At 46.1% G+C, this 20,307-nt stretch overlaps 1 protein-coding gene across 1 annotated transcript in view; it reads right to left on the bottom strand.

Annotated features, from left to right (window-relative positions):
• Positions 1-1,720: 1,720 nt before the first annotated feature.
• CHSY1 (chondroitin sulfate synthase 1) overlaps positions 1,721-20,307 on the bottom strand; it is a 97,517-nt gene continuing 78,930 nt past the window's right edge. Inside the window, exon 3 of the mRNA XM_090028970.1 lies at positions 1,721-5,043. Within this exon, the coding sequence (XP_089885096.1) occupies positions 3,451-5,043 (1,593 nt within the window). The 3' untranslated portion in view covers positions 1,721-3,450. The remainder of the gene's footprint in view (positions 5,044-20,307) is intronic.

Here is a 20,307-nt window from a genome sequence, read left to right as displayed (position 1 = left end):
TGTTCCAGACCTCGGGGGCTCGGACAGTAAAGAAATTCTTCCTTATGTCCAGCCTGAAGCGGTCTCGCAGGAGTTTGTGACCGTTCGACCTCGTCATCCCTTGGGGCGCTCTGGTGAACAAACGTTCCCCCAGATCCTGGTGGTCACCCCTGATGAACTTGTAGGTGGCCATCAGATCACCCCTGAGCCTGCGCTTTTCCAGGCTAAAGAGCCCCATGGCTCTCAGCCTGTCGTCGTACGGTCTGTTTTCCTGACCTCTCTGATCATGCGTGTGGCTCTTGTCTGCAGTCAGAGTGCAGAGAAATGAGGGCTGCAGGTGGGGAAGGGTTTGAAGAGCAAGTCGAAGGTGGCAGGAGGCAGGTGGATACTGGGCCTTGAATTCAGTGAAGCTGGAGAAGTACAGCAGCTTAGCCCGGAGGATGGCAGCAGTTGCCAAGCTGCCATTGCTGCTCAGAAAGTGCTAGATATTCAGGACATTTTCCAATGAAGCTACAAGAACAGTGTTCATACGGATGACCTGTACTTAAAGGCTGTTTCTAGCCATTTAAATATTAGAGCAGGGAGGAAAGAACTAACAGGCATCTAAAGAGATGGGACAAAATAGGGCAGAACCAATTCAACAGCTGTCTGCAAACACCAGGGCTTTTGCCTCTCAGTCTTATGGTACGGCCGCAAGTTTATGCGATAAGTGGCTAATTAAGATGTAGGCCCCAACCAGCTGGACTATACTGTATGTTTAATGTCTTGGAGACTGCTTAAAGTTTATTGAGCAGTTTCAGAAACTAGATCACAATTATAGCAATTGACTTAAGAAACAAAAGCCAGATGGGTGCTATCCATTAACTGAGCTTAACGCCTTCACTAATTTATATACACACTTTGGAGACTACTGATTTCTCTATTAAGACAACAAGGGAAAAAAAAGAAAAAAAAGAACAGAAATCTTACCTGCACACCAAGTGATCTATTTTCTACATTAACTTCAGGCTTACTGCAAAGGAGGAGGAAAAGTTTTGAGACCCAATTTTCAGTGGGACATCCACAACTAGCTCAAGTAGTGAGCACAGCAGGCAGCACTGACAACCCCAGAAGACGGGAAGCCAGGAATCGGTCTTTTAGCAAGAGGGAGATGTCAGGTTTTTATTTGCCTTTTGGCTTCAGCCTTCAGAGTTCACATTTTTTTCAGCTTTCCTCTGCATCCACAAGTGCTAGGTGTGATCAAGCGACTCCAAAAGCTGGGGCTCAGAAACACGAGGCGGCCACAGCTGGTGGAATTAGTACTCAACAAAGTGCTCATCATTTCTTAAAGTTGGGACTTAATTCTTTTTACCGTGCACAGAGCTTCCAGAATATTAGGCAGTAACTCGGCCTTGTGTGTGCATTCAGTAGCTGGTTATGCTTAGCTTTGGGGAGACATGGAAGGAGATTTATACAGCTTCCACACCACCCACACTTTGGAGACCTCCCTTAAAAAAAGGCTCAGGCAAGCAGCAACTGGCCATGTCCATAAACAGCTGTGAGCACTAATAGATACCTCTTTGCAGGACTCCACCGTGAAGTTCACTTTAGGCTGAAATGTGGTGCAGACGCAACGAACGGCCCAAGAGTGGTCTATTACCCCTTGGCTTATTTTACCCCCAATTATCTGTAACATTATTTTACCCACGGCTGCAAGAACTGCATAAAAAAGGATGTGGACTGAGGCAGACACCAGGAGGAGTTAGAATTGCAAGTAAAAAAAATCTTTATTGCATCTTAGAAGCAAGTCTTTCAAAAAGGTTTCCATGCATCAAATCCATTCCGAGTACCTACGTCCTTGGGGCTGTCACCAACAAAAGAAATGACGACCATGCCATGACACTGAATCTACACTAGCAATTTATATTCCACAAGTATATAACCACTGGTTATTTTTTTCTAAGACTTCTCACAACATGGTAACACTCTAAGCATCAATTTTCATCTTTTCACTGTCCTCCACCTCCCAAAAGGGCAGGTAACGTGGAACTAGGAATAATGAAACAAAATGGTGCTGAAGAGTACAATAGAAAAATATATTGTTCACTGGTTTTATTTTTCCTTCTGAACAAGGTATTTACAAATAGGTAGATCCCAATGTACCTGCTTCAACGGCAATATCTGTCACTGTTTGACGTCAACATGAAAGGTTACCTGCGTCGGCTTTAAGGCACTTCATTTTGTGTATTTCTTTAGCCTTTCCTAGGTGATAACTCTTAGGGAGCATATTTGATCCATTCTACCTCCTCCCACCTCACCCAAAGTTACTCAGTACATTTTACAGAAATCTGGGGGGAGGCGGGGGGGATTCATGGAAAAAAAAATACTTTCAAAAGAAATCTTTGGAGATCTGTTTACTGCAAATATATGATGTACACTATCTTAACAGTGAGAAAATGCAATACATTCCTAAAATATATAGATATAAATATTAAAATGACTAACAGATATTCAAGGAAAGGACAAGAACCTAAAAACAATGGATATTAAATAAATTAAAGACCTATCCGATACAGAAAAACAAAACAACTAGTACTCAAAGAATGTAATAATTGTTCCCATTAACATCTTGTAACTGACTGAACAAAATTAACGCAATCTGATGCAGTACATTTTCTATATAATTTTTTTTTCCAATGATCTTCCTGGGGATCTCCAATTCCTAATGATGTCATTTTTTGTTTTTCAGCAGTAAATTCTCCTTTTCCCTCCCACGTACAATTATTACAATTTAGCATATCACCATCATGTGATCTCTGCTCTAGACAGGACAGCGATCGAGACCAACACCTAGAATCCACCGTGGATTCTGAAGCAGTAGATCCAGATATGGACCAAGAACAACAAAACAACATTTCTAACAGGTTGTGCTTGTTTTCCTTGCCTGGCCTTGATAAGACAAAGTGTAATTTAGGTTGAAATAGTCAACCATCTTAAACTCCTGCAATTAACAGGCACACTGATTTGCTTTTTTTCCTAACAAAATTTGATCAAAATGGCTATATTATTTTTAAAGAGTAGAAACTGTGTAATGCAAGTCATAACTGAACATTTGGATACAGTGATGTGCCACTTTGCTTGAATGTTCAGTATCCAATTAATAGAATCCTAGCAAAGAGGACAGCAACGGAAAAGGTAAGGAAAAAAACAGAATTTCGTTACGAACAAAAGATTATTTCAAGTCAGACTTCTGGTGATCTGCCAGATCACATTGCCAAATTTTTCTGGAAGGCAAATACTGATCACAGTTTTGTTCAAAATGAAAAAAAAGAGAGGAATTCTTTGTAAGAAAATGATGATGACTTCTAAAATATATCCTGTATGGTCTTTAAAAGTGAACTATCAAAAACATTTTCCAAAAAATAAATTAGATAATTAAAAAAAAAACAAAAAAACAGAGCAAGAGAGAGTCTTCTCCAGCATAGCTGGACACTAGGCTGTCCTCACTGAGCCATTAGTATTGCTGCTTTTCCCAAAACCTGGGTCATTCTTTTCAAGCCATAGTTCAGCTAATTGTTGTGTGGATCCATAGGTTGAAGCTTTGGACCCCAAGCACATTTTATATTGTTTTGGGTCAAGATTAGGGTCACAAAAAACAGGATGATGCACATGGACTACTCCAATCTCCTGGCTTCGGAGAGTCTTTAACCCAGCTTGAATGACTTTGTTAAACAGGTCCACATCCTCCAGGCCCCAACCTTGAATTGAGACATCAAAACCACCTGCTCGAAGGAGATCTCCCTTGTAAATACAAGTGATGCCAAAGCCATAGTTCCTCCAGAAACCTGTTTTCTGGGTGAAGGCAAAATGATTGTCACTGGGAACTTTTCCACTATAAACAATCTTTGGATCATACTGGCTAAAGATGATTGGAAAGTATACTTGTTGGCCCAATACTGTATTGGCTCTACACCTCTGGAGAAACTCCGTGGTAAACACCAGGTCAACATCGCAGAAAAAAAGCAAAGACTCATTCTGAAACTGGGAAGACCCAACTTCAAGAGCCAAAGCTCTTGAGAACTCCCCAGACACCGGCAAGATCTGCATGTCAGCTTTGGGGTACTTAATACGGTAATCCCGCATTAATTCCACTTGTTTCGCCTTGTCGGGGTTTGAGTCCGAATTGAAAAGCAGGACAACCAGCTTGACATTTTGATTTGGAATGAGACAAGTTTTCTCGAAGTTCCCCATGAATCTTGCAAACATATCAAAGCGTCCAGACAGAGGAATTAAGATGTTGATCTTCTTGTCTTTGGGCTCTTTTCGCTCTGCCTTTGAGCCAGTGAGCTGGAATGGAACAAACATCTTCAGTGAATTGGATAGGAAAGACAAGGATCCAGAGTCCTGGTTAATTTTGCTAGCCAACTCTTTGGCATCCATCTCTTCGTGCTCCATGAACTGGATCTTGCTGAAGGTCTGTTGTAGGTAGGCATGCCTTCTAACAGGAACTGTCATCTTCTTTCCCTTGTGCTTCTTGTACAGAAGCAACAAGTCAAGAACATATTCTGCCCCATACATAGGATTTACTCTGCGATAGCCATACTGTACCTCTTTGAAATCTATGATCCGTCCTCTGGTCTTAGCATTGGCATTGATCATTTCCATGACCTGCATAACAATGTCATCCAATGCTTCGCGCTGAGATGAATCCATCCCTCTCCGAGGGGGCTGTCCATCGGCAGCAGAATAGAGATATTTCCCCGTAAGGAACTCCCACTCCAAGACCTCCTCACGTTGCCGCGGCTGGAACCTCATGAAGGACGGCGCAATGCCCAGCTGGAGGTCATCTTTGCGGATTTCTGCATTGCTGTATTTGCTCATCAGGACAATCTCCCTGTGCAGCTGTATTGTCCGGTGACGAAGTTCTGCTATTTTGCGACTCAGCATGTAACTATGAAGTCTATACTGGTATGGTGGGTTCTTGTTGGGATGCAGTGTTATAGCTCTGTGTATCTTGCTGTTTCGGAGGTCTCGGATGTAGCCTTTCTTGTTCTGCTCGTAGTTTTCATAAAACAGCTGCTGCATCTGGAGGGAGGGGGAGAGAGAGAGAGAAAGAAGTTACTGTTTGTGCAGAATTAGGGATCTGATAGCACCGTACGCATGAAATTGCCCCACACAGCCCGTCCTGTAAGAAAATTCCTCCTTGCTTACATGAGCAGAACCCTGTCTGAATAAGCCTCTCTCCCTGCTTTAGGCACAGGTTGCAATGATACCAGCTGCTATTCAAAGGAATTAAGAGGCTTATTCATTGTAAACCGGTGAAGAAAACATCTACCCTGGATTAGAGATTACTCTGGTCCGTTCCGGGGATATCACCATGATCTGAAAAACTGTGTAAGTAGATCACAAACTCATTTTCACCCAGTCTAACATGGCATCATCAGATAAACATGTCAAAGTGTGTTGTTTTTCCTGTGTGCTAGAACTAGTTGTATTCCTCTGCTTTCCATATGCTTAAAAAAAAAATGCCTTATGGAGGTCACAATTCTACATGCAGAATAAGTACATTTTCATTTTCATCATGCCTTCCTTTTTCTTCCACTGCACTCAAAATTTTAAGTCACTGAATTAAGGCTGTTAGTACAGGTATGAGACCCAAACCAAGGGCCTTCAAAGATGCTTCTTTCTGTAACAAGCATTTGTGCTAGTGAAAGAGAAAAAGACAGATGCCACAAGCACCAACCAGGTGTCCAACGCTGGAACAGAAGAAGATCCAGCCCTGAGCTTTTGTATTTCATTTGTGATACTATTTTTAATGAAGTCTAACTTCTAATCCCGCTGACCATTTTATGCAGTGAAGTATAAGGACACTTGCAGCAGAATAAACCTATTCTTAAAATAGGTGGCAGGCTACCTCAGATGACTCTTATGAAGCTATCACATGTGTACGGCAGATGAAACAGCTATGAAGCGATCAAAGGAACAGCTAGTATCTGGTAGGATACAAGGCCAATCTGAGCAAGGATGCTTTTTATGAAATCCACTCAGCATTTGCAGGGCTAAAAACTATGTGCTGATCTGGTGATCGGTTATTTCACAGGTCACCCTTTGACCCTGTGAAATCAATGCCAAAATAGCTTGACACATCTTAATGCCTACTGTCCCCCTTTAGAAAGGAATTAAAAGTCTTACTGCCGATAGGAATTTTTATGGCTAATGTAGTTAATCTATGGAAGAATCTACGGAGGAAAAAGCTGAAATCCCCTCGACAGACATTTGCGTCAGAATTAAATCCGAGACACCCCTAAAATGTAACCACAAGAGCTACTTCGTTGTGCCAAATCACATGAAAATCAACTGGAGTACGGTGCCCACCTTTGTCCAGACATTTGCTCTTTCCCCCAGGTCATTCTCCCCACCTCCCAGTACCCTGAAGCAATTCAGCTGCCTTGCTTGCATGGGCTGCAAGTTGCCCGCACACCCGATACCCAACAGAAAGGGCCCTGATCCTGATTAGAGTCCATGTGAATAATAGGTGAAGTCTCCATCTGCTATTCAGTACAAAACACCTTCCAGGAGTAGGGTGTTACCAAGGGCAGCTCTGAAACCCAGATGCACTAAAGAATTGCATGGATATAGATAAAGCCTTGTCAGATGAACTTGCATCACGTATGGCTGCCTCCTGCCCCACTGTAAATCCCCCTCTTCAGTGCTACCCTTGTATTGCTTCCATGGTCGATAAAGGGATACGTCTGCACATTTAGCCTTGCAGTTTTCATTCGGAGCGGTACAACCTGTGGACCTGGTGTCTCATCCACTTTGAATCAATCTCATGAGCCCCCCGTTAAAAGGGAGAACTTATACAGTGAGAATAAAACCATTAAGATACCCCAGAGCTACAACACATTTTTATTCTAATCTGGCTCCAGCAGCATGTCTTTTCCCATGCTAAATATAGCACTAGAAGCACTGATATATACAGTAACTATTGGCAGATCTCAACAGCAGGGCATGTGGAAGCAACATGCTTCCCATCCGACTGTGCAAAGCCAGGGAGGGAACGTTTTTTAAAACAAGAACACTTAAGCAGCTACTTTTTCAGCCCTGATACTGAAAAAGGCACAGCAATTTGAATTTAAAATGAAATAAAAACAGAAGACCTCCAAACAGCAGCAACACCAGCAGAAAAAATAAAACCACCCCTCTTCCTACACACACAGCCCAAGTGCTTTTACTCCAAAATACCAGTCCAGGGCATTCTCAAAAATACAGAGAAAAAAAAAATCATGAGAAGCAGACGCACATCTAGATTAGACAACCCAGATTTAACAAAATACCGATGGATGCGGGGGGAGAGGGGAGAAATGTTATGAAACCTCTGAAGACGGGTAAAGACATGGAACAGTAACAAAACTGTTTGAAACAAAAAGTAACGAGCTTATTAGCGAACTGCTAGAGTCTTCAAGAGAAAAAATAACCTGTTAACAGGGCAAGTTAAAGCCTGGAACATTTTATACCGTTTCCATTTCCAAATTAAAAGCTGGATAACCTCTTAGAAAATTGACTTGAAAACAGATCTCACCCTGGGCTTCACAGGTGTTTCATGTTTCAGCCTAAGGCAATTTAAACAGAAAAGCCTATTAAATACCAAAAGAATTATCAAAAACGTGGGAATTCTAACAAACGGCTCGCTCCAGCTGAGCTACTCGTCAGCATGTGAGGAGCGCTAATTAGACGCGCCATCGCTCCCAGCTAGCATTTATATAACTAGAATTTTTCAGAAGACTAAGTTGCGAGGTTGGCATTTACATCACTTTTCCTATAAAAGCGTTGTCCCTCTTCTGACTTACAAAGCAACAGCTCCTCCACGCACTTGGTAAGCAGGGGCAGGCCTCGGACGCTGTGAGCCTGATCCTCTCCTCGATGATGTTCAGGGGTAAAGGCCTTTAAAAGCTGCAGCAGATCACACTTAAGATGCCATTTCCGAGGCTGCGGAAAGGGTGAATGTATTTAGCGTGTTCCAGACACTAATGTCTGGAAGGAAATGGACACGGTGTTGTAAGCAGCTACAATCAACCTAATGACTTCTTGGAGTCCACTGACTCACCATCAAAACAATTTAATCTTTTATGGACTTATTAATGAGCCCCGTAGGAAAGTGCGCATCAGTAACAATGCCAGAGCACCCATCTATCCCATGGCTGTGTCTTCTACCCCACAGTATAACCCTGGCAAATGCATCGCTCAAGAGCAAAAAGTTAGAAAGGACAGCCTAATTCAGATGCAAAACTGACGGACATACCTTCCCCCCACCCCTTGGGTAGACCGGGTCTTGGGTAAGCCTAGGTCCGCTGAGCAACCCTTGCAAAGCCAGCAGACCAAGGCACTTAAGGGAGCCCACCCCTGCCCCAGCCCTGGCACAATCTGTGGGCAAGGCACGAGCCCCCAAGGGGACACTTGCCCGCCTGTACACAAATGCCAGGAGCTTGGGGAATAAGCAGGAGGAGCTCGTCCTCCTGCTTAACACAAAAAATTATGACGTTATAGGGATAACGGAGACCTGGTGGGACTCCATCCATGACTGGACCAAACGTATAGAGGGCTATACCCTGTACGGGAGGGATCGTGTAGATAAAAGGGGCGGGGGTGTAGCTCTCTATGTTAAGGAAAGCTACATGCCCCTGCAAGCAGATGTTGGCAACCAGGGTGGACAACTGGAGACCCTCCGGGTTAAAATCCGTGGGGAACATGGCACAGGGGACACAACGGTGGGAGTCTACTACGACCTCCCACCCAAAGTCAAGAGCTTGACCAGGAGTTCGCCCGGGAACTGACTGAGGCCGCTTGCTCCAGGACCTTGGTTGTCATGGGGGACTTCAATTACCCGGACGTATTGTGGGAGGATCACTCAGCAAAATCCGAGCGGTCGCAAAGCTTTCTTTTGTGCGTGGATGACCTCTACCTGACTCAAGAAGTCTATGGGCCAACGAGAGGCAAAGCGCTGCTTGACCTGGTACTGGCTACGGGGGATGACCTAATCGGCGACCTAGTGATCGATGGGAAGCTGGGTGACAGCGACCACGAGCTGATCACCTTCAACATCTGCCATAAAGCTGGCAAGTCAGTCAGCAACACGGAAGTCCTTGACTTCAGGAAAGCTGACTTTGACAAGCTTAGGAGACTTGTCAGTGAGGCCCTAAGGGACCATGACCCCAGGGAGATGGGAGTTCAGGACGAGTGGTTGCTCCTCAAGGGAGTGATCCTCAATGCACAAGCTAAGTCTATTCCATCTCGGAGGAAAGGCAGCAAGAAGGCACAGCAGCCCCCCTGGCTCTCCTAGCAGACCTCCTGAGGCTAAAAAGAAAGGCCTACAAAGGATGGAGGACGGGATTCACCTCCAAAGAGGAATATTCTGCACTGGTCTGGTCCTGCAGGGAGCAAACCAGGAAAGCCAAGGCTGCAACTGAACTCTAACTAGCTTCGAGCATCAACGACAATAAAAAGTCCTTTTTCAGATATGTGGGGAGCCGGAGGAAAAGCAAGGGCAACGTTGGACCCCTGCTGAACCAGATGGGACAGCTGACAACTGACACCCAGGAAAAAGCCAACCTATTAAATGGGTACTTTGTATTGGTCTTTCATCTGCCCCATGGGATGCCCATGCCTGCTATGGGACAGGGAGGTCCAGGTCGGGGAGATCCCCTGCCCTCCATCAATGCTGACCTCGTGAAGGAACACCTTGAGAGGCTGGATACCTTCAAGTCAGCCGGCCCTGACAATCTGCACCCCAGGGCACTCAAGGAGCTGGCGAGCGTCATAGCCCAGCCCCTGGCACGGATCTTTGAGATCTCCTGGTGCTCTGGTGAAGTGCCCGAAGACCGGAAGAAGGCCAATGTGATGCCGATCTTCAAGAAAGGGAGGAAAATGGATCTGGCAAACTATAGGCCCATCAGCCTGACTTCTATCCCAGGGAAGATCTTAGAAAAGTTTATTAAAGAGGCCATCCTTAATGGACTGGCTGATGCCAACATCTTGAGGGATAGCCAGCACGGGTTTGTTGCGGGTAGGTCTTGCTTGACCAATCTCATTTCCTTCTACGACCAGGTGACCTATCACCTGGACGAGGGAGAAGAGATTGATGTCATATATCTTGACTTCAAAAAAGCTTTTGATCTGGTATCCCATGATCACCTCTTGGCCAAACTGGCCAGTTGTGGCCTTGGGTCCACCACAATCCGCTGGCTGGGAAACTGGCTCCGTGGTCAGACCCAGAGGGTGGTGGTTGACTGAAGTCAATTGTCATGGTGCCCCGTGACCAGTGGGGTCCCCCAAGGCTGTCCTTAGACCCATATTGTTCAACATCTTCATTAATGATGTGGACACTGGAGTCCGAAGCGGACCGGCCAAGTTCGCCGATGACACCAAACTCTGGGGCAAAGCATCCATGCCAGAAGACAGGCAGGTGATCCAGGCTGACCTGGACAGGCTCAGCAAATGGGCGGATGAGAAACTGATGGTGTTTAACACTGAAAAATGCAAGGTTCTCCACCTTGGGAGGAAAAAACCTGCAACATCCTTATAGGCTTGGCCATGCTACGCTGACTAGCACTATGGAAGAAAGAGACTTGGGGGTCACCATTGACCACAAGATGAACATGAGCCTGCAATGCAAGGCTGCGGCAAGTAAAGCGACCAAAATGCATCCATAGATGCTTCTCGAGCAAATCCCGGGACGTCATTTTCCCCTTGTACTCAGCCTTGGTGAGGCTGCAGCTGGAGTACTGCGTCCCGTTTTGGGCTCTACAATTTCAAAAGGATGCGGAAACGCTTGACAGAGAAGAGCCACGCGCATGATCAGAGGTCAGGAAAACAGACCTTGCAATGACAGGCTGAGAGCTATGGGGCTCTTTAGCCTGGAAAAGTGTAGGCTCAGGGGTGATCTGATGGCTACCTATAAGTTTATCAGGGGTGACCACCAGGATCTGGGGGAATGTTTGTTCACCAGAGTGCCCCAAGGGATGACGAGGTCAAACAGTCATAAACTACTATGATACTGTTTCAGGCTGGACATAAGGAAGAATTTCTTTACTGTCCAAGTCCCCAAGGTCTGGAACAGCCTGCCATCGGAGGTGGTTCAAGCACCTACACTGAAGGTCTGCAAGGGTAAATTGGATGTTTATCTTGCTGGGATCCTATGACCCCAGCTGACTTCCTGCCCTTTGGGTGGGGGATGGACTTGATGATCTTCCAAGGTCCCTTCCAGCCCTAATGTCTATGAAAGTAGCCAGCGTAACTTATGGCTGGTGATCAAAAATACTTGTGTTTGGAGATGCACTGCAAGACTGGAACTAGTGGTGTCCCACCATCTAGTTAGGCAGACACAGTTGCCCACGGTTGCTAAAAACCTCCAACGATAAAATAACCAGGTGGCAGGCACGCTCTTTCCAACTGCCTGCGTCTTTCTGATTGCTTTTGGAGATCAGGGCTCTATGAGTATGCAATCAGAAAGACACAGGCAGTTGGAAAGAGCGTGCCTGCCACCTGGTTATTTTATCGTTGGAGGTTTTTAGCCATAGTGAGCAACTGCAATTTTATTTATTTGCACCTACTGACCAAAGCTACTGAAAGAGAAGTCCACCAGAAAATCTCAGCCGCTCGCAATATGAGCCTTCTGTATGCAACGCGCAGTTCTCTGCAGGATGTCACAGACAAACGTCTGCATGACTAATTGGTTACTGGATCCTGGCTAGGATGACACATATGCAAACTCCTCGTTCACAGGAGCACATCTTTAAATACTTTTTAAAAGCACCTTTCACAGTTATTAAATTTTGCAATGATTATATTCCAAGCATGCTTTATTCCGATGCAGAGTTCTGGAAACGTAGGGATACAAAGAAGAGCCACTTTTTATTGACCACTATTTATTCTAGACCTGCTGAAGCCTTAAAAACCCTAATGTTCTTCAATCCGTTAGAGGCTGAATGTTTGAACTGTGGGACAGCTGTTGTGGGCACTGTGGGCTCGGGGCCAAACAGCCAAGTGAAAGAGAGAGTGTTATGTTGCTCGTTTTCAATGAAGAAGTCTTTTGCAGGCCAAAAAAAAAAAGTGTATTGGAGAAAAATGAACTTAAAAAAGACGGCCAATTTATATAGAAACTGGCCCAGAGCCACATAATAGCCCCAGAGGACTCTTTCTCTCTCACAGCTCCAGATTGTATTGCCACAGCCCAGAAAACACAGCTCCACAAGTCTCAGAAAAAGCAGCCACGGACAAGCCATGTTATACAGCCTACTTAACAAAAACCTGGCTCGTACTTTAAATACAATGCCAATCTAATTAAAAGTTAACATGGCACAGCTCATGAGCGCTCTGCTCCCTGCTCAGCAGCAGGCTGAGGATGCTGTACCAGATCATCCCAATGCCGAGGCCCCATCTTCACTTTTAAAAGATTTTGGTGGTTGACGAAAGAGCAGCCGGCTCACTCACCCTGCCAGCATAGATGCAAATATACCAATTTAAAACTAGAACTTGTGCTGGTTTGCCAAAAGGTTAATCCCATCTGATGGTCAGAAGTCTGCCTCAGTCTAGTGGTTCATGCGATTAAGGCACACCCGTTTCTGTAACAGCAAGCAATGCAGCATTGGGACCTGCTGCATTTGCAGCTGCTGCTGTTTGGAGGTCTGTTTTTATTTCATTTTAAATTCTCCTATTCAAATGACCACATGCCCCTTTGCAGCTGGGTTGATTTTGTGGGAGGAAGATGAATAAGTACTTCTTAAGAACTCCCTCAGTCTTTAAACCCTGTAACCTGTCCACTTGCCACTATAACAAAGGATACAGAAATGTTGCTCGTGGCTCTGTGGAAGATCACTGAACAGATGCCACTGTTCCCAATGGTGGCAGATGCCAGAACAAGGAGTAATGGTCTCAAGTTGCAACATGGGAAGTTGAGGTTAGATATCAGGAAATAACTTTTTCACTATGAAAGCAGTAAGTGCTGGAGGAGGCTACCCAGAGAGGTGGTGCAATCTCCGTCCTTGGAGGTTTTTAAGACTGGCTAGACAAAGTCTTGGCTGGGATGAGATAATTGGGGTTGGTCCTGCTTTGGGCAAGGGGGTGGACTACATGTGACCTCCTGAGGTCCCTTCAACCCTTGTGCTCCGTGATCATCTTTAACTTCTGAACTGGTAAGTGCAGCACTCTGGTTCCAGTTCAGGAAAACATGGGATCCACTCTCTCAAGCCCATCCCCAAGTCAAACCACAGTGCTTAAGCACATGCTTAACAATACACAGAATCTATAAAGATTTTGCACTTAGAGAGTATGAAAATATTAACTGGACAGGTAGTGTCTGAACTTATCATGCTGTTTTGGAAAGGAACGCTATGGGTGCTATAAAACAACATTAGACCCTCCTATTCATAGATTGTAAGGCTGGAAGGGACCTTGGAAGATCATGGTGTCCAGCCCCCTGCACCAAGCACGAAAGATAACCGACTATGAAACTATGAAAGAAGTCTAAGCCCACTTGCCAGCAACAGTGAACTGCATTGACAAAATAAACTTATTTTAAGGTACTGGATTAAACTGTGTAGGTGGTTTCATTTCAGGTTTTGGGGTTCACTAGGACTCTCTCGGGGGCTTCATTCCCAACAGCACCTTGCATAGTGCTGAGCATTGACACTACTGTTCCCTCTGTCCAAAGCATTTTGAAAGGGCATCCAAATATCCTAGACAGCTTTACAAGTAAGGCAAATCCGAGGTCAGTGAATTCCCAAGGGATTTTAAGTCCAGCTGTGAATTAGAAGAGTGATTGGGCTCAAGTCCAATCTGTAGTTTACAATAATGTGCAACTGGTTCATTAAACAACTGCCCTTTGTGCCCCATCTAAGTAAAAAGGCTGGAAAAAAATGCTCCTGAATTTGCACAAGTTCCCCCCGCCCAGTTTCTCCAAACCAATTAGCTTTTACTGGATTATACTTTCCAAGTCTGGTGGTAGCAGAAAGGAGAAGTCATGCAAACATCCTGTCACGCAAGCAGCTGCCCAAGCAATCGTGATATATCAGCAGTTTTGGCCCTTAGCCCTCCGGCTTCACGGACCTGGGACTATGGACTTACAAGTTTCAACCAACTGCTCCGGAAAGAATGGGAAGAGGAGAGATTACAATTTAAGATCTTCTTGTGGAGGAGAACAAACCTTTTTGGTGCTGCGTTACAATCATGTTTTCCCATGGTTTGGACAATGGTACAGAATCCAGTTGATCTTCAATGGTAATCCTGGACAGTGAAAGTTCCTGCCTCGTACCTCACAAAGTCCAGAAGTCAGTCATGGGAACCGACCGATTGGCAAAGACATGGAAGACAGGAGCCTTCCTAGGCATCTCTCCTTAGGGGACTGCTGCCTGGTCTGGTGAAATAACTTGCTTGCATTAGGATCAGTTGACAAACTAACTGAACACCCACCCACCAGCACTGCAGATCTAGAAAGCCTCAGGCCTGCTTCTTTTGAGTTGTTTTATTCTTTAAAGCAGACCAGAGCCTATTCCGCAAGCGTTTTGCATTATTTTTTTAAAAAAACCACAGTAACAAAATCAAAAGGCCCTTCAAACTGGCTTTTCATAGTTTTTAAATGTGCTTGTGCAACTGCAGATCATTTGGCTGTAATTTCAGATTCTGCTTCCAACCAACTAGGATTGAAAAGAAGCAAAAGCAGAGCAAATGCTGGCAGATTATGGTTGTGAGCAGACTCTCATGCAACTACAGATGAAGTGCTGCATCACGCATGTTAATAGCTTGTGTGGAACTTTTTTGAGACTGTGCGTTCAGAAGCCCCTTCTTGCATTCCCAGTGAAGCACGAGGTTTGATGCATAGGTCCGTCTTGCTGGAGCTCAGGCAGTGGCTCACGGGCCAGGTGATTCAGCTTTCCTGCACAAGATCAGCAACCAGCTTTCTTTACGAATCCAGATAAAAAACAGGAACCGAGCAGAAGAAACTCAATTCTGATATGTTCACTTAAAGGCTAGACAACGGACTTGACTAATTTGTTTTCCTACCAAATACTCTGCATCACAGGGTTTTGTTGGTTTCTTCCCTGAGCCCCTACCCCCTGCTTCTACTTTCTTAGGTGCTGCAGTACAGATTTCAGGGCTGTGAGGCATGACCACCGTGGGCTTTTCATTAGGACTTTCGGCAGGCCCAAAGAACAGCCCCAGTCCTTAAAGTCGGTGCCTGCTCTACTTCAAATTAAGCTCTAGAAACTTCAGGGCTTCAGAGAAGTCCTCTCTGGAGCATGGGCAGATTGCTCTAGGGCAAGTGAAGGGCAATTCTTGGGGAGAAACGGAAAGCTTTCACGGACAAACCAATCGTTTGTGATGAGGCTGGAGTGGCCTCCATCTCTGCCCTGTACTACTGCAGGCAGCGAGAAACCAGAGATCTCCAACTGGGGGGGGGGGATTTCCATCAGGTCTTTTAACAATAATATGGCAAAAGATGTCTCCATACACAGCAGATGGCAACACCTTCCACAGGCATGGTATGGCTACCATGTGGGCACCACAAAAAGCTCCTGAACACATTTATGAAAGAGTGAATGATGCTGAAACCACTTCAAGTCATATAAAAAAAAAAAGCACAACAAAGCAAGCATAAAAATAAAAAAGTGTAATGCATGGTCTTTTCTTAGTAGCCTCCCGTTTACCCTATCACAGAAACCCATTGCTGAAATTACAAAGTAGAGACTTACGCTAATCCACCATTACTGAACAGGCTTCAGAAATGGAGACAAGCCCAGTTGGGTGGGTTTATCTTAGCTGCATCTCAATGCCAATGATTTTGACAGAGCTCTGGCAACAAGTGAATCAAACCCCAAGGTCTATGCTAAGGGCCAGACCCTACATCAGAGCTTCATGCTCATATGAGACCTAGCTGCTGACCATAGGGTTAGGGTTACAGCACAGATGTACTATTTCTAAGTAAAGCAGTCAAGAGCAGTTAGCTGTATCCACACAGGATCTCTGTAGCTGGTGTAGTTCGAACAGTACAAGAACCTGTAATGCAAACAAATCCTCAGTCCTTAGCCTCCCTGACCCTTCGAGGAATTTTGCCACAGTAATAATGGACAAGTTAAAAATAGCTAGCTTCAGACTGACCGCAGCAAACACCAGTTACTAGGGCTACGCGAAATTTCGGCAGCCGTTTCGTTTCGGAGGTGTTTCGGGCCGTTTCGGCACCTGACACACCGAATCTGAATCAAAATGGAAGGCTCAGAAACATCTCTGAAACTAAACGAGGCATCCAAAACGTTTCAGGAAGGTTTTGGAAAATTTCAGACTTTCGGAGCTGGGCTTGTGGGTTAACAGCTGTACACTGCTGCCCTGCTACGCAACTCAGCTCCGCAGGGAGCAGAGATCTGCAATGGGGGTCTCCTCGCCACCGCTGCCCGCCTCGCACTGCCCCGGTGACACAGGGCAGCAGCAAGGAGGAGACCCTAGTGCCAGGTCGCGAGGCAGGGACCAGCAGGCTTGTTTGCCACTGCACTGCTCCCCTGCTCCTCCGGCAAGCATAGCAGGGATTAGAGATCCGTGTGGGGGTCTTGTTGCATGCACAGAAGGCAATGGCCCTCCCCCTCCTCCAGACAAGCCACCCACGGCCCTGCCCTGCTCCCCGCTGTGGCCCCACAACCCAAGCCTTGCCCAGCTGGGGAGGGCTGTGCAAAGTTTCCCTTGCAGCCCATTAGACACAGATTCAGAGGAGATTTGGTTGAAATGAAACAGGACAGCCATCTGAAACCAGCTTTAAAAAGAAGCAGTTTTACAAAACAGTTCCCATATCTATTAAATTTTAGGGCCTATAGATTTGCTCTTTTCTACAAGCATCAACTTGTACTAGTCAGGGCAGACCAGGTCAGGTCTGCTACCATTATGACAGCAGACAATACGACCTGCAGTTGTCTACGCTGAGAGCTGGGTGGCAGGAAATAACCCAACAACCTTTATGGTGCCAACGGCTTCAGGCAGAGGAGAAACCTAGAGGGGGGGGTACTAGTCCTTACCCCTTGTGGAGGAAATCCATCAAAAGGCAGATGCCATGGCAAGGTGGACTGGGCTCTCCAGCTTTGGTTGGCAACCAGCCTAGGAGCGGAGCCCCAAAAGATCTTTTTCGTATTTTCGTACCAGCAGTTCCTTCAGAAAAGCTGACTCCAAAATGCACCGGCTGTTGCCTTCCCTTTGAGATCAACCAGCTAGGCCGAGAGGGGGACATTGGTATATGGGCAACTCAAGCATTTCCATATCAACTGCCCAGGCCTCTGCAGCGAAAACAAGCATCAACATAAATCTCAACATTCAAAATGGGCATGGGAATGAATATCTTTCATTTCTCATGTGGCCACCAATGGCCAGGCCAAGTGCTTTAGTCCTGATCACCTGCAAAGCAGTGAGAACATCATAACCACACCAGAAACCTGCAAGAAACGGGAGAGCCTGAAAATGCAAAATCGGATCAAATTGGGCAGAGGCAAATTCCTGCACAGACCCAACTTCCTCTGAGAGCAGAGGGCTGTTTTTGTGACATTAATCACATTAATCTTGTGACTAAGCACTTGGCATCATTTAGGAAGATGTGTAAAAATGAGATGTTTGAATAGAGTCTCATGCTGTCCCCCCATGTCACTTGCTGAATAATATCCCTCAGCACATGCCCACCTCACAATAGTGGAAAAAGAAAAAGGAAAGAAGTGCCCAGTGTATTATGAAAAACTCTCTCTCAGCATGCTAGGCCATTTTGGGGCAATTATAAAGGGACTTCTACTCACATGAAGCCAGTCAGTGCTCACAGCACTTTTTATCAGTGCTTGCAAGCCATCAGCTCTGATGTCCTACTGATTTTTCACTGCATAGAGGTATGTTCTGCTGAGCTACCTCTTTCCTGCCATCCGCCCAGTTTCTGAAGGAGGATGCTATCCCTGACTTTCACTCCCGCACTGCTTTGTGACTTTGCACACTGTTTAGAAGCTGTCTTGTTCCTTTCCAGGTATTCCCTGAATGTAATGGGTAAATCAATTCAGTAAAATCCAACTTAGCTAAGCAGGAGACATCAGCGCAGGTATCTATCAGCCCTGAAATGCAGCAGTCGCTCCTGTCCAAGGTACAGCTGCAAAGAGAATCTTCTTTGCCTGCGACTGACAACAGCCCTTTGCAGGCTCACTTTTTCATCACATCAAGTTCAAGCTCTCTCTCAAATCTCAAGGCCCCTCATCTGCCCTGTGACCAACCCTCAGATACCCAGCCTGCCGCTGCCTTCCACGAATGGCATTCCCCACCCTCTAATCAGAAGAGGGATGGTAGCAAGAAGTAGAAATGGGACTTCATGCTGGCCCAGGGAAACAGGATTCTGGTCTTACATGATGTGAGGACGCCATCTGAGATTGCCCAGTCTGCCTCTCCCAAAACCAGTTTTCCTCCCTCTTAGGCCACCCCCTTGTGATGGAGCTCCCCTTGCAGACAGACCTGCCTGGCCATTGTCCTCTCTTCATAATCCAGTTCTGTCTCCAGGTCTACAAGACATAAACCAGCTCATTACACAGGTGTGGTACAAGGACCAATTTTGAGAGCACACAGTTTAACTGCATGCCGCCCCTACCAGTCATGCCTCGTGTTGGTCTCTAATCCAAAGAATGTACCAGTTTTTAAGAAGAAAAGCGTGTCAAGTTTGGAAAGCACCCAGTGAAGGCTGCATCCTTTGACAGAACCCACCAAAGCAGGGAATCCACATGAGATGATGTGAAGCTCCTGTAGGGATGTTTATAATTATTGATAACACCCCATAAGTTCTCGTTATCAGGTCCAGCAACACTGTGGGCATGAGGCGCATAGGAAAATGGAACAGCCACTCTGAATCATAGAAAATGAGGGGTGGAAAGGGCCCTCAGGAGGCCATCTAGTCTTCAAAGCAGGACCAGCCCCAGTTAGATCAACACACTCAAGGCTTTGTCCAGCCAGGGCTTAAAAACCTCCAAGGCTGGAGCTTCCACCACCTCTCTGGGAAACCTGTTCTGGTGCTTTACTCCCTCCTCGTGAAAAAGTTTTTCCTAATACCCAAACTAAACTCCTCTTGCTGCAACTTGAGCCCATTGCTCCTTGTCCCATCATCTGGCACTACTGAGAATGGTCCAGCTCCATACCCTTTAGAAGCAGCTGAAGGCTGCTATTAAATCCCCCCCTCCGTCTTTTCCAAACTAAATAAGCCCAGTTCCCTCCACCTCTCCTCACAAGTCATGCCCCACAGCCCCCAAACCATTGTCATTGCCCTCCACTGAACTCTCTCCAACTTGTCCGTATCCTTTCTGTAGTGGCGGCCCAAAACTGGACACGGGGACTCCAGGTGTGGCCTCACCAGTGGTGAGGAGAGGGGACGAATCACTTCCCTTGATCTTCGGGCAACGCTCCTACCAATGCAGCCCAGGATGCCATTAGCCTTCTCTGCAACAAGGGCACACTGCTGGCTCCTATTCAGCTTATTGTCTGCTGTCACCCCCACGTCTTTTCCTGCAGAGCTGCTGCCCAGCCAGTCAGCCCCAGCCTGTCCCTGTGCATGGGACTGCTCTGTCCTAAGTGCAGGACTTTGCACTTGTCTGTGATGAACCTCATAAAATTATTTTTATTCCAATCCTCCAACTAGTCAAGATCTCTCTGAAGACCAGTGAGTCTGTCCTTGTCTGCGTGGCAAATAAGGACAGACTAGCCAGAGGTGGCAGGCACTCAGCAGTGAGCCAGTCCCCTTTGATACAAGGCAGTGATATGGCCCAGCTGCGGCATTTCTGAAGCACCAGGGCAATTTTACTGGTCTTTCAAATACTTCTTCAGAGGCTTCTGAAGGCAAACCAGGCCCAGCTAGTCTTGTTCACAGTCGCTACTAACATTACTGGTAGGGGCTTGCATAATGCAACCACTAAGGGCTGAACTAGAAAACTCACCTCCTTTCACAAGGGCAGTGTGGGATGTCAGCGTTCAGTACTTCCAACAGCACGACACGGCTCTGAAATGCGTGCCTTCAGGGCATGTGTGCTTTCTGCCAGAAGCATTGATTAACAAGCATTCAGAGCGTCGGAGAAAGAAGCCACAAAGGAGAAACCGCACGCTTCAGTCAGTCCGCTCAACTTGCGAGCCGGGATGGGAAAGAGCGCTGCAGGGTGTGCATCTGCTGCAGACAGACGCCACAATTGCGCAAGCGATCCTTGCTATTGCATTGCTGCCACGCATGACAAGTATCAAGCTAAATCTGAATGCAAACTATGCTTTGCCTCGCCCCCTGGAAACGTTGCTGGTTGGATGCCTCAAGCATCCAGC

This window comes from Crocodylus siamensis, chromosome 15, assembly GCF_052110815.1.
Source record: "Crocodylus siamensis isolate JL-2025a chromosome 15, ASM5211081v1, whole genome shotgun sequence".
NCBI lineage: Eukaryota > Metazoa > Chordata > Crocodylia > Crocodylidae > Crocodylus > Crocodylus siamensis.
This window is presented reverse-complemented; position numbering and strand designations above follow the sequence as displayed.